The sequence below is a fragment of the Bacillus rossius genome, chromosome 2 (assembly GCF_032445375.1).
Source record: "Bacillus rossius redtenbacheri isolate Brsri chromosome 2, Brsri_v3, whole genome shotgun sequence".
Classification (NCBI taxonomy): Eukaryota; Metazoa; Arthropoda; class Insecta; order Phasmatodea; family Bacillidae; genus Bacillus; species Bacillus rossius.
In genome coordinates this window covers 57,874,087-57,887,023 of record NC_086331.1, presented here as the reverse complement: position 1 = coordinate 57,887,023, position 12,937 = coordinate 57,874,087, and the positions used below count along the sequence as shown (strand labels likewise).

General features: G+C 33.7%; 1 protein-coding gene across 4 annotated transcripts in view; it reads left to right on the top strand.

Moving 5' to 3' along the window:
• The window catches only part of LOC134529307 (serine/threonine-protein kinase 16), a 56,316-nt gene extending 44,490 nt beyond the window's left edge, over positions 1 to 11,826 (top strand). Inside the window, exon 6 of one of the 4 annotated variants that reach the window (XM_063363217.1) lies at positions 11,364 to 11,826. In XM_063363217.1, coding sequence (XP_063219287.1) covers positions 11,364 to 11,480 — 117 coding nt within the window. In that variant the 3' untranslated portion in view covers positions 11,481 to 11,826. The remainder of the gene's footprint in view (positions 1 to 11,363) is intronic. The other 3 variants (XM_063363220.1, XM_063363221.1, XM_063363218.1) reach the window with 3 other exon arrangements.
• Positions 11,827 to 12,937: the final 1,111 nt, after the last annotated feature.

Here is a 12,937-nt window from a genome sequence, read left to right as displayed (position 1 = left end):
GTAGATGTATTAGTGGTAATTTAATATGAATGTGCAAAATACTACCACATATACAAATAAGCATATTTCTCCAAGTTTGTGGCCTACTTAACTGGTGTTCATTATCTTCACTGTTGATGACAACAAAAATGCCACACTGCCTGCCTACTTGCTGGATTTTCCAGGTGAAAAATTCTAAGAAACTCAGGGAAAAAAATTTTACAACTGCATCAGTGCCTGCACACCTGCAGAACATGTTAAAAATTATTCTAGATGCAAAGTGCAATACCAGTTATGACAACAATGTAAAAGAGAAGAATTAAATGCAAAAACATAGCAGCTGCTGGGTAGAAATAAACATGTTTCTGTCATTTTAACCAAATACTGAAAATATACAAAAATAAGTCATTCATTTTAAAAGCATGTTACCCACAGTTTTGATCGTTAATATTTTTCTTCTACACGTCACTTACAAAAAAATTATACAGTTTAATGTCTTTGATTTAAAAAAAATCCTGTCCAACTCTCGAATAAATGGATGAAGTTTTTTTGATGGGCTAATTTAGAAATGTAGTCATATCATATTATTTTAAGATGTATTGAACAGAATTTGCATTTGATATAACAAAGGATACTTGTGAAATATATCGAATCATAAAATAAGATGCATTTAATTCATTGACATCATCCATGTCTATAGTAATAAATGGGTTCATCTTAACAGTTCAAATTGCCAATGAGTTAATTTTTTTTAACGAATGAGTCATAACTTTTTAATAAATGATTATTTTTTCTGGTCACAACCAAGAAACAAGCAGAGTTTATAATAATTTAAGTTCCTATCATAAGATAAAATCCTAAGTGAAAGAAAACAACCTCACATTTTCATTTAACAGGTTTGCAGTGCCTATCAGTTGTTCGTTTGAACATCAATAATATATGGTCATTCCATTCCATGTAAATGTCTTTAAGTAACAAAGTGTTTTTATTTGTTTATTTAGAATTAAAATTTAAAAAAATTCTGTAGGCCTAACTAGTATGAAATAACCAAACAAATATGTGTGTGTGTATATATGCTTTAAAAGTTTTTACAGCTATTAGAGAAATAAATACAATTAATTTTAATATTTTTTGTATAAGATACAGTATATATAATGCAATAATGAAGTACATAAAAATAAAATGCAATAACAAGATAGCATGAGAGCTTGTTTAATAAATCAGAACTCTCTACATTTTTCTTGGCAATAAGTTAATTTTATTTTTTTCTTTTGTTTCATTAGAACACTTGGAGAACATTTTTCGTTTTGATGTAGAAGTTTTAAGGTGATTCAGTTATAACATCAGTTTTTCCATGTCTGTTGCATGGTTTTCTCTGGCTTTGTTTATCCACTTTTGGAATAGCTAAAATGAATTCAGAACTGATAACTTGAAAGTTAGAAGAAGCGGCCACTTGTTCTTCATCTGGTGATTTTTCTGGTGTTTTACACCTTGACGCAATTGCTTGATTTCCATTGAATGATTCTAATGAAGCATTTGTTTTTGGATTTTCTGGAATCTGTTCTGCAGTTTCTATATCTTCTACTGTGTGATCTTTAGGATTGACTGTTAAACCAGTCTCATTACAATTGAAGATTCTCTTCCCAGTTAACTTCAATTTGTCTACTTGTCTTTGTAAAAGATCGAAAAACTTGCCTACAGCAACTTGATTTAAACCCATCGCTCGTGCAACTGATGTAGACTCCTGTTTTCTTATTGCTAAGGTGTGATTACGAGTAAGAAAACCTTTTTACCCTATCTCTTCCAGGAGATTTGGATGCAGCATTAAATGGATGTTTGATGTTGTTTCTTTCAGCAAGCTGAAAAGCAAGTTCACAAAGTTCTTTAATAGTTAAGCCAAAAAACTGTCATTTCATTTTCATTAGATAGTCTAAGTTCTGCATCTTGTTCTGTGGTTAATTCACTAGTTATTGGTACTAATTTTTTCACAACAGTATACCCAGGATTAGCACGTTTCTTTGCCACATGTCATTCAATTGTAGTTTGAGGCACTTTGAACTGTCGAGCAGCCTTCAAAGAACCCATTTGGCCTTCTAAAACAGCATTCATAGCTCTTTCCATGGACTCCAGTGACCATTCTTGCCTTGTGGTTTTCCCTTGATACTTGCGAACCATCTGAAACAAAACACATTAACCTAGAATACATGAGGATTACACTTAATAATCCATGTTATATCTTTATAAATTAAATTGTAATGCCTGTATTTTTATGTGTTTATGTTTGTTGAGAGCGTAGTGCAGTAATCAGAAATTGCAGAAAATCTGTATTTAGTACTCAGGCACCTTGGGTTATGCTGCAGTGCACCTCGAAGCGATTTTTCCTGTTTTCGATTTCGGAGATATATTTTATTTTTTTTTATTTTTGAGATATAAATCCATTTATTTCTTGAAATACTGGATGGAAAATTACAATTGAAGTTGCAGCTTAAAGCTCAATTTTTTCTGTAACCAACCGTCTTAAGATTGTTGTTTAAATTTGTTCCTATAGGTCATGTGATCCCTTTTATTTTTATTTTGATAATTAAAAATTAGGATCTAGGCCTGATTAGAATTTTTTTTGACAGCAGATGATAATTTTGTTAATGTAATTTTTTTAAAACAATTATTTAGTGAAAATAAGTAGGTATCTAGTGAATTGTATAATAGTGGGGGCAAGATGGGGAGCTTCCTCCTCTTGCCTCTTCCCATCATGCCCACAAGCATGCTTTCAGGTTAGGTTAGGTCTAGATGAAAATTGTTTAGTGAAAATCAAAATGCTATACAACATTTTGTTGCTAATAAGACATCATATTTATTCATTGTATACATACAATTCAAACAATTGTCAATGTACAATATGTGTTAGAGCATTAAAAGTAAAACAATATCACAATTCAGTACAAAAATTATACATACCTTGCAAATCTCACAGAATCTGGTGCGGGAATGAAATTGGATAAAGTCAATACAATGGATGGTACCTACTGATCAAGTTGACAGTTTCCACCAGATGGCAGCACTGTAACTATTATTTAGAGCCCTTCCCTGTCTTACCCCATCTCCCTGTCTTGCCCTGCCTCCCTGTCTTGCCCCACCTTCCCCTACTTTATTCACTTCAGTATTCAAAACAACTAAGCAAGTCTTTAAAGATGAAATTTCATCAACACAAATAATACAAACACAATTTGAATTCCACTACTATTCTTTATTTTCGGAATATTGTAAAGAATCTAAATCACTCTTACATAGAGATAAAAATAATTTGGCTTTCTAATATCAACACAAATTCAAGGAATATCCGAAAAAAATTTGGAATTTAGTTAAAATTATGAGAAAGGGGTATGGTCAACATTTCTCAATTAAAGTAAATGACTTAGTTACAAACAACTATTTACAAACTACAAAAAGCTTTGCTGAGTATTTTTCTAGCATCTATGCATCAACTAACAATAACTCTAACTTTAATCAACCTACTTCTAATTTAGGTAGCTACAGTATCCCTAATGGCTAATATATAAATTAGTTTAGTTTTATGGAGTATCAAAAGGTGGAGCCCACCTTGCGTAGTGCAGACATGCTTGCGCTCCCTTGACACGGGCAAGGACTGCTTTCTTTGTGTATTTGTGTTTGTCTATGTTCGTGCCCATCTCAAAAGTTGCAAAACTGTTGGTGGGCATGCCACAAATTTAATAAAAAATAAGTAAATAAATAAATACATTAAAATATACATTGTCCACAGGTCCTGACAACATTACAAATTTTATTATTACAGTTTGTTCTCTATTCCTCGCACCTCTTCTTCAGCATATATTTAATTTTAGTATTGAAAATGGCAATTACCCTGATAATTGGAAAATCACCAAGGTTATTCCCATTCATAAAAAAGGTACCATATTAAATGTAACAAATTACGGGCCTATTTCTCTACTAAACAGTTTCGCTAAAGTCTTTGACGAAATCATATTCAAACATCTGGATTTTATCATAAAAACAGATTTTCTGATTCACAACACGGTTTCAAAACCGGTAAAACAACCATGACAAATCTAGTCTCCTTTCTTAATCCTATTTATTCAGAAGTAATTACACACAGTCAAGTAGATGTTTGTTACTTTGATTTAGCTAAAGCTTTCGACACTGTCAATTATCAAATTCTACTTTCAAAATGTTCCATATTTGGTCTAAGTAATAAATACATTACCAGATTAACTAGTTACCTAAGCAAAATGAATTTTTACATTACAATACAGAATATAACCTCGGATTTTCACTTACGTCCCTTTAGGCAGCTCCTTATTCCCTCTTCTTTTCAACATCTATATTGATGACATAATTTCAGGCTTAAAGAATTCCATAGGCACACACTTTGCCGATGATTTACAGAAAAATATCTTCTTATCATATCTACCTTCTCCAGTAAGTTATTACAAAAATTGTCAATTGATACAAAACTAACTTGGTTCGTCTTAACAAGGATAAAACTTCTGTCATCACCTTCTTCAGAAAATCAATACCAGTCAGTAAGATTATAAACTTGATAACTTATCCATCACAAAATCTAAAGGCATTTTACTTGATAAAAAATTATTTTTTTCATTTTGAATACCTTATCTCATACTCTAATACAGGGCTGCCACTGGTTTCTAACTTAAACCCTGGAAACTGAAATTAGAAATCCAGAAAAAATTCCTAGAAACTTAAATTTAAATCCTGTAAAATCTTTGCGATCTAAATTAAATAACCATACACCAAAATTTTAATCAGGAAACTTACCAAAAATGTATTCACCTTTGATACTAAAAGACTGGTAAACTAAAAAAGTCCAATTAAAATTCAAAAAACCATAAAGTTATTTCCACCCAATAAAATGTTTGTGGTCATGAAGCTTACTTGTTAATGTTTTCGTTGCTGAGTAATACACTGCAGCTGTGGACTACTATACTTAGTTGAAATAAACGCTGTCTTTCACAAACCAACTCAATCACTTTTTGAGATTTCTTGCTTTCTTTCTCATCTGAAGATTGGGCTTGAATTCACTCTTTTTTTCCTAGCAGATACTTGCATCAAAGCATTTAGCATTGGTGACTGCAGAGATGACCGATGTGCTGTTTTGATGAGTTTCAATTGGCTGAATGCTCTCTCTACACTCGCATTACTGTGAGGGAGAATCAACATTGCCCGTGCCAACTTGCAGATTGTTGGAAAATGTGGTGTGCCATTTCTCTCACACTTGGACACTTTGTGCCGAAAAACATTAGTAGAGTCAGGGTGTCTACCGACCCTGGAAAACCTGGAAAAATCAGGGAATATTGTAATCAGGGAATAATCAGGGAAAAATCAGGGAATTTTTTTAAAAATCAGGAAATTTTTGTTTGGTTGGTTGTAGTTGGCAATACATTTTTTGTTTATTGATCAGATTGCATTGACGTAGCATCAAGTGTATCTCCTCCCATTTTTATTTTTGAATGGCAAATAACGAACAGCTCCTACATCCATTTTCTTTTATTTGCCATCAGATTCGGAAGTGGCGTCAAATCACGTGATACAAACTGGTTCAAGCTGGTCTGTAATCCTGCTGACGTAATGTTCTGCAGCATGTGCTTCCCACGTTCGGATTATACCGACAGGTGTATTTCATTTTAAGTATCTATGGATGCCCTCACCGTAAACTGGGCATTTTTGTTAGCTTTGAAAATGCATATCACAGACACTTTTGGTGAAGATTCGCCATAATTGCTAGAAATTGGTAGGTGTGGGCTTCATACGGTCCATGGTGCTTTCAAAACTGGAATTTCTGTTACACAATGGGACGTTGTTAGTTTTTTGAGGCACAGTTACTATTTGTTTAAGCATGTACCTGCAAGGAGGACAGATTACATTAGAATAACTGGATCGAAGCTTTTTCCCAAGAAATTTTGTGCAATCAGATGGAATACTGCAGTTGCTGAGCGTGCCATGAAAATGTTACCCCACCTAAAGAAATTTGTTAGTTAAGTTTCTATTTCATCTGTCTCTTTCAATGTAATGAAAAGTGCTCTTGAAGATAATCTTCTAGAAGTAAAATTGACATTTTTCCACTATTTGGCATCAGAGCTGGAATTGTTTCTTAGAATGTTCCAAAGTGAAGCACCCATGGCACCTTTTCTCTATGATTCACTGGTAGACATTTTATTAGCTTTGGCAGGAAAGTTTTTGAAACCAGAGGTACTGAAGAGCTTTAGGGAGAAACACAATGTATCTCGATTAGATGTTGATAACCAGGAAAATCTATTGACTGCTAACAATATCAAGTTGGGTTATGCAGTACGCTATGCCATAAAGAAAGAGAAAGTAACAGAAAAGTCTGTCCTGTTACTGAAAAATGATGTTAGGACTTGTCCAAAGGTTATGGTAAAAAAACTTCAAGACAAAAGTCCCCTGCAGTACAAACTTACCAAGGAAATTTCCTGCTTATGTCTGTCTGTGGCTTTAAATTCAGGTGTGAGGAAACAGTGTTTGAAGTACAGTTTAGAATGTTGTCTTCAAAACAGGTGGCTATCAGGACAAGAAGCTGATAACATTGAGCAATCATATGAGTTGGTATGTTCCTCGCAAGATTCTGAAGCGCTGTTCTCGTCTTCTTCTCGAGAAGACGGGCGCCTTGATCACTTGTGGATGCTCATTCTTAAGGCACATACAGTAGCTGCCAAAACAGGCCTTCTAAAGTTTGTGAGGATGATGTTGGTACAAGAAGCTGATAACATTGAGCAATCATATGAGTTGGTATGTTTCCTCGCAAGATTCTGAAGCACTGTTCTTGTCTTTTTCTCGAGAAGACGGGCACCTTGATCACTTGTGGATGCTCATTCTTAAGGCACATACAGTAGCTGCCAAAACAGGCCTTCTAAAGTTTGTAAGGATGATGTTGGTACTTTTCCATGGAAATGCATAATTGGAAAGAGGATTTTCAGTGAATTCTAATCTGCTGACTGAAAACTTGCAGGAAGAAACACTGATTGCACAAAGACAAGTGTATGACTTTGTTCAACGTTCTGGAGGTGTAGAGCATGTTGATATCATCAAGTCCATGTTACAATATGTAAGAAATGCTAGTTGTTGGCGTAAGGAAGCCCTGCAAACAAAACAAAAAGAAAAGGAAGCTACAGACAAGAAGAAGGCAGAAAAAAGAAGAGTTAAAGAGGAGATCAAGGCATTGCAGTTGAAGAAGGCTCGAGTGTTGGATTTGGCTCGTTCTGAAGCAAGTGCAAAAGACGCAAAAGTTGATTCACTGCGAAATTGATGGGAGCTTCCTTTTACTAATGTTTTTGCAAAAGTAAGTGTGTGAAATATTTGTAGCAGCATGTTTTATTTGTCATCAAATGAGTCACTTTGGCCTCATCTGGAAGAAGGTAATTTTTTTACAAATTTAAGTGAGTTGAAATACTTTGAAACCCGTCAATGTACTGCTATGCAGTTTTTCAGTTTCATGGAATGTCATAATTGTGTTACAGAAAACCTGAAAAAATTCCATTTTATACCTGGAAAACCTGGAAAAATCAGGGAATTTCATTTACTAGATCTGGTAGACACCCTGAGAGTCTGTAGGCTGAATGTCTGATGCAGATAAATCCACAAGTGAATAAGCAAAATACTCAGCATTCAAGGAATCATGATCATCATTAGAAATCACATTTGGGAAAGCTTTGGCCAGATTTTCCACCTTCACCCATTCTCCACATTATTTCTTGGCTGGGTCGAAAAGTCTATGTTTTGAACGAACATGATCATCTAGCGGCAGAAGGTGATACAGCTCTTTGATCCCAGTTTCATAAAACTTCCTTATGTTGTTGAAAAATTCAACTTGATGGATGAGGATATTTTGTTCTCTGCTAGGAATGTACGAGCTGACTGAATGACCAATGAATAGAGAAGCATCAGACAGTTGGTTTTGTCATTCAAAATTTATTGAGGTCAGATTACTTTCATGTACAACACCAAAATTAACGAAACTGGCAATTGTTTGCCGCAGCAGTGCACATATCTCACTGTACAATTTGTGTAGGTATGGTTGCTCTTGCTGGAACAGTACATTAAACTTGGCAAATCGTGGCAGAACTGCTTGAAGGAAAAGAAAGTACAGTTTGGCCGAACTTGAATGCAATGTTGTTCTGATTCGCTGAACAAATTACAAACTGCCATCTTTTAATTCAAAAGAATCAAAATATTCGGTCAAAGCTGGCCATTGCTCAAGTAGATGATTCACACACTGAAGCATGGCCAGCCATCTAGTGAAACATGGGCACAAAATCTTATGTTGGTCTATCTCCAAAATCTGTTGTACATGTCTATATTCATCTTCGCATTTTCCAGATGTTTTGAAGAAAGAATAAATATCTCTTGACAACTGCTCACACATATTAGGTAGTTTAGCACATGCATGTGATGCAGCCTGATGGGCAACATTACAGGTGCAATGTAGAAACCTTATGTTATCCTGCTGTCCCCTTGCTCTGGAAAGCACAGAATTGAACTCCCCAACCATTGCCTTTGCACCATCTTAAGACATGCTTAGACAGTTCTTCCAAGGTATTTCATCTTCTTGCAATGAGCTGCTCACTATGTTAAACAGATTTTCACCACTTGCTTTGCCTTCAATAGCCACCACTTTATAGAACTGTTTCTACTTGCTGATCTGTGAAAAATCTTACCAGGATAATCATTTGTCTATGAACTGTTATATCAGTAGACTCATCAGTTAAAAGAGTAAAGAGTGATGTTCTCATTGTATTCACAATGTCTTCTTCTTCTTCTTCACAAGAGGCTAATTTAATGCCTGCAGAATAATCATACCCATTTTTGTGTGACCACAATTAAAGTTTTTTTGCTATGTCACTGTCTGGGAACATATTTGGCACTAGTTTAGCAAATTTCTCACTTAAACTTATTGGCAGATTGTTTTCACAAACAAAATTTTCCCATTGTAATTCAGCATCAATCACACCATTATTTTCTTTCAATACAAAACTGGACAGTGAGGAACTCTGTTCTTTGCCCCTTTGATTTCTTTTGTGATATTCTGTGTTTCTGTGACGTTGCAGATCCTTAAGCCCCTCACTGACAATGTTGGGCATAGAATTACACACTTTGCACTTAGCTTGGTAATTGCTGCTCCCTGGATTTATCCATTCGTTTATACTTCTGCTTAAACAGAGCCCAATCTGGTAATGCCTTACGTTTTTGTTCATCGTAACAAGGGCTGCAAGTATTTAATTCTAGTTTAAATTACCAAGAACTAGAAATTTTACAAAAGCAACACAACAAAATCTTAAGAAAATAGCTAAACAAAAGCAATAACCATAAATAAATGGATAATCAACAATAGAACCTCATTTTTACTTACCGAGGATTTATGAATTGCTGTGTATAACATTTTTTTTTTTACTTGCACCGTCATTTTCCCTATATTACCTTTAAGTGAAAGCTTTTCCCACAATTTACGTTACAACAGCGCTGCATTCAATAGCAAACCATCAGAAAAGTTTAAACGGAATATTAAAAGCTGAAAGTGAATATTGCAAAGATTTTATTTATTTTTACGTTACTGCGTGTGGTCACGGGAGCTTTGCTTACCATGGTAAATAAAATCAATTTTTTTACGTGCCACGGTATTTCATATGGCCATGAACCAAAACGTTGGTTATGTGAACGCAAAAATTAAGTTTAGTTTTATATCTCTCCCGTTTAAATGGTTACATATTATGTATGAAATGTGTTTTAAATGCAAATTTACAAAAACAATCAATGGGTTACTGTGCCCATATTGAAATAATTTCTAAAGCTACATAACTAAACTCCTGATAATACGGCATCTTCATGCATATTCGGCAATGCTCGTTTTGCATTAGAAATATTTTGGGAAGGCAGTTGGTAGCACTAAATGTGCATATATTGCGGTTTATCACTGCCATTTATGATATTTGTTTTACGAACGACCAAGTATGTACAGCCATGATGGAAATCCCATTAGAGAAAATCTGTAATAGTTTAATAAAATCCTAGAATCCATTTGAGGGCCCGAAATCCGTGAAAATGGATAAAATCCATGAAATTGGCAGGCCTGCTCTAATAAAATACTTGGTCTCATTAAATTTATTACCTTTAACACATTAAATATTAACTCTATTCTCTTTCTCTACGCAGTGTTAATAATATCCAAACTTGAATATTGATCAACAATATGGAACACCATCACCAATACAAATAGTGAAAAGTGGGATGGGGTTCAATTTAAATTATCCAACTTTCTTAACAAAAAATTAAATGACTGCAATAGCATTGATCTAAACTCCATTCTAGGTTCTTTATCAACTAGAAGAAAGATTTTAGATGCTATATTTGTTTATAACTGTTACGTATAATTCTAATTTTGTATGTCCTTACATGTTAAAAGTTCCTGGCATTAAGATTCCTTTTTTGTAATAGCTGTAACCCACATTTTTTATGTACACTTTCTAATACTAATGTAATAACATATAGACTTATCAGCAATTTTAATTCCTATGTTGATTTTTTGCAAACAAATAGTGACAAAAAATTAGTTGAAAAAGTTTTTTCTTATGTTCCATTACATCACTAATCTTGTTATCATATTCTCTTTTTTATAAACTTCATGTTTTATTTATATTCTATATAATCTTTGCTCAACCACAAATTTAATTATTTGCTAGTTTTTATATCACCCCTTAAATAATTGTATTATTTTTTATTTATTTATCATGTGAAAATTATGTAATATTAATGTACCATAAAATACTATTACTTATCTTATATTTATTTTAACTAGCATTTGTATGTTAAATAACACATTATAACTAATAGGATCCTTTTGAAACCAATAAGTAAGCACTAATATTTTCATGTCTATTTTTTTCTCTATCATTTATATAACTAATACATTTTTTTGTATCAAATATATTTTCCTATTGTACTTTATTAATTCTTAGATAATCATGAATTTCATTTTATCTTATAACTTGTATCCTGTATAAGGTCTTCCCTGTAGAAGTTGTTTCCTCTATTATGTTGTTTGACCTTTTTTATTTTTTTAATAATTTGTGTTGTCTGTTTTTAATGTTTTGCTTTATTATGTAGTTATGTGTTTTTTTTGTAAATGCTTATGAAGCAATGTCTAATATGTGCCCTCCTTTGTTATAGTCCATTGCATTTTTATGTTATTTCAAAGAAATGTGTATGTAGTGATATTAAGTGTAGTGCTGTTTATGATATATATAAGTACTACTTGTGCATTTTTCACTACTTTATCTTCAGTACATAGATAAAGGAACCTGTTTCTTTCTTTCTTTCAGGAGATACATAATTTAATTTCTTACATGTTGAAAGTCAACCCAGTGGAAAGACCTTATATTTATGATGTTATTCAAAGGACTCAAGATGTTTATAGAAAACTTGAGGGTAACGTGTAAGGATAGCGAAATGACATTTAAAAAAATGTATATAGGCCTACTGTGATGTTTTATAGTTTGTAAGAGTTTATAAATTTGTTTACAAAAATTCTATATTGTAATATTTTAAGAAAAAATACAATTATGTTATACAATTAGTAAGATGTTCTAATGATTATACTTCTAAAAATTATATTTGTTTGTCCAAATTTTGCACTAAAATTTGTAATTTGTTATATTCTGCAGCTTTATTTATCATACTGATTTAAGTTTTTCTGTTCCTTCATTTTTTTTTTAAATTTTGACTGTTACGTATGTGTGTACATCCTAATTTTAATTAAAGTGACTTATAATTTTGGTTTTTGAATATAATTTATTTATTTCAGTTAATAAGAATTAGGTTGTACTATCTCACGGGGGGGGGGGGGGGGGGGGGTTGATACTAATTTAATCAAAATGTATTATTTAATCGTGGGCGCTACCACATGGAATACTGGTCATGTGTATCCAGCAGCCCTCGTCTCAGGACCGTGATGTTGCCCGTGTGTTGTGATGCTCGTACCCTCAATTTATAATAAAGCAAATAATAAAACAAAATTATGTCCACTCTAAGCGGTGGATATACTATATTAAGTACGGTGGTCCGCTAAGCAAGGCTCTTGGAGGCGGCCTACACACCTCAGTCTCCACGCGGTCGCTCACTTCAAAGAAACAACTATTCTTATTTCAGAGTTTTATTTCCGTTATATGTCTGTTCTCCCTCTACATCATGTTGCACTATTACAAAGCCGGCGGCACAAATCAGTTTTAGGGTTGTTTCAAGAAACCACGAGTGCTGGAAAAGTTAGAGTTCGTGATACATGACAAACTTCAATTAATGAATGAATTATAATAATTAGATCAAACAGTCTACTACCCGAGGTAAGCCCTGAAGTTACGTGAAAGTGATTTATGTATATTAAGCGAACAGATGAACATGAATCAGTGATTACAAAATTGAAGACGATGAGTGAGCAGAGCTCCTTACTTTGGGTAGTGGCGGTGACAGACTGGGTTCCTCTCAGCGCGCTCTAGAGGCAGGTCACCTGCCTGTTTCCGGCCTATGACCGTTACATGTATTTTAAAAGCGTGCCACCGGAAAAAGGAATTACTGCATATAACCCTTATTTAAATTTAGCCTAATGGCTCCCAACAATAATATTGGTTAACTAAATTATTTAAAACTTACCTAATATTAATTCTGGTCCACTTCAGGATTTTTTCTGCATCATTCAGGCCTTGGCATATTTAGTACAATATATTTTAAAAGTACCCGTCTTAAAGTGATCACTCTGTCTGCTATAAGGTGAAACACTTGGGGCCAAAATAAAACGGGTTACATCTTAATTACTTAAATACAGGAGCGGAGCACTTAGATTACCCCACCCTCTAGCGGTAGTTTGTGGCGCGCAATTCAAACACTTGTACGCCTACACGCA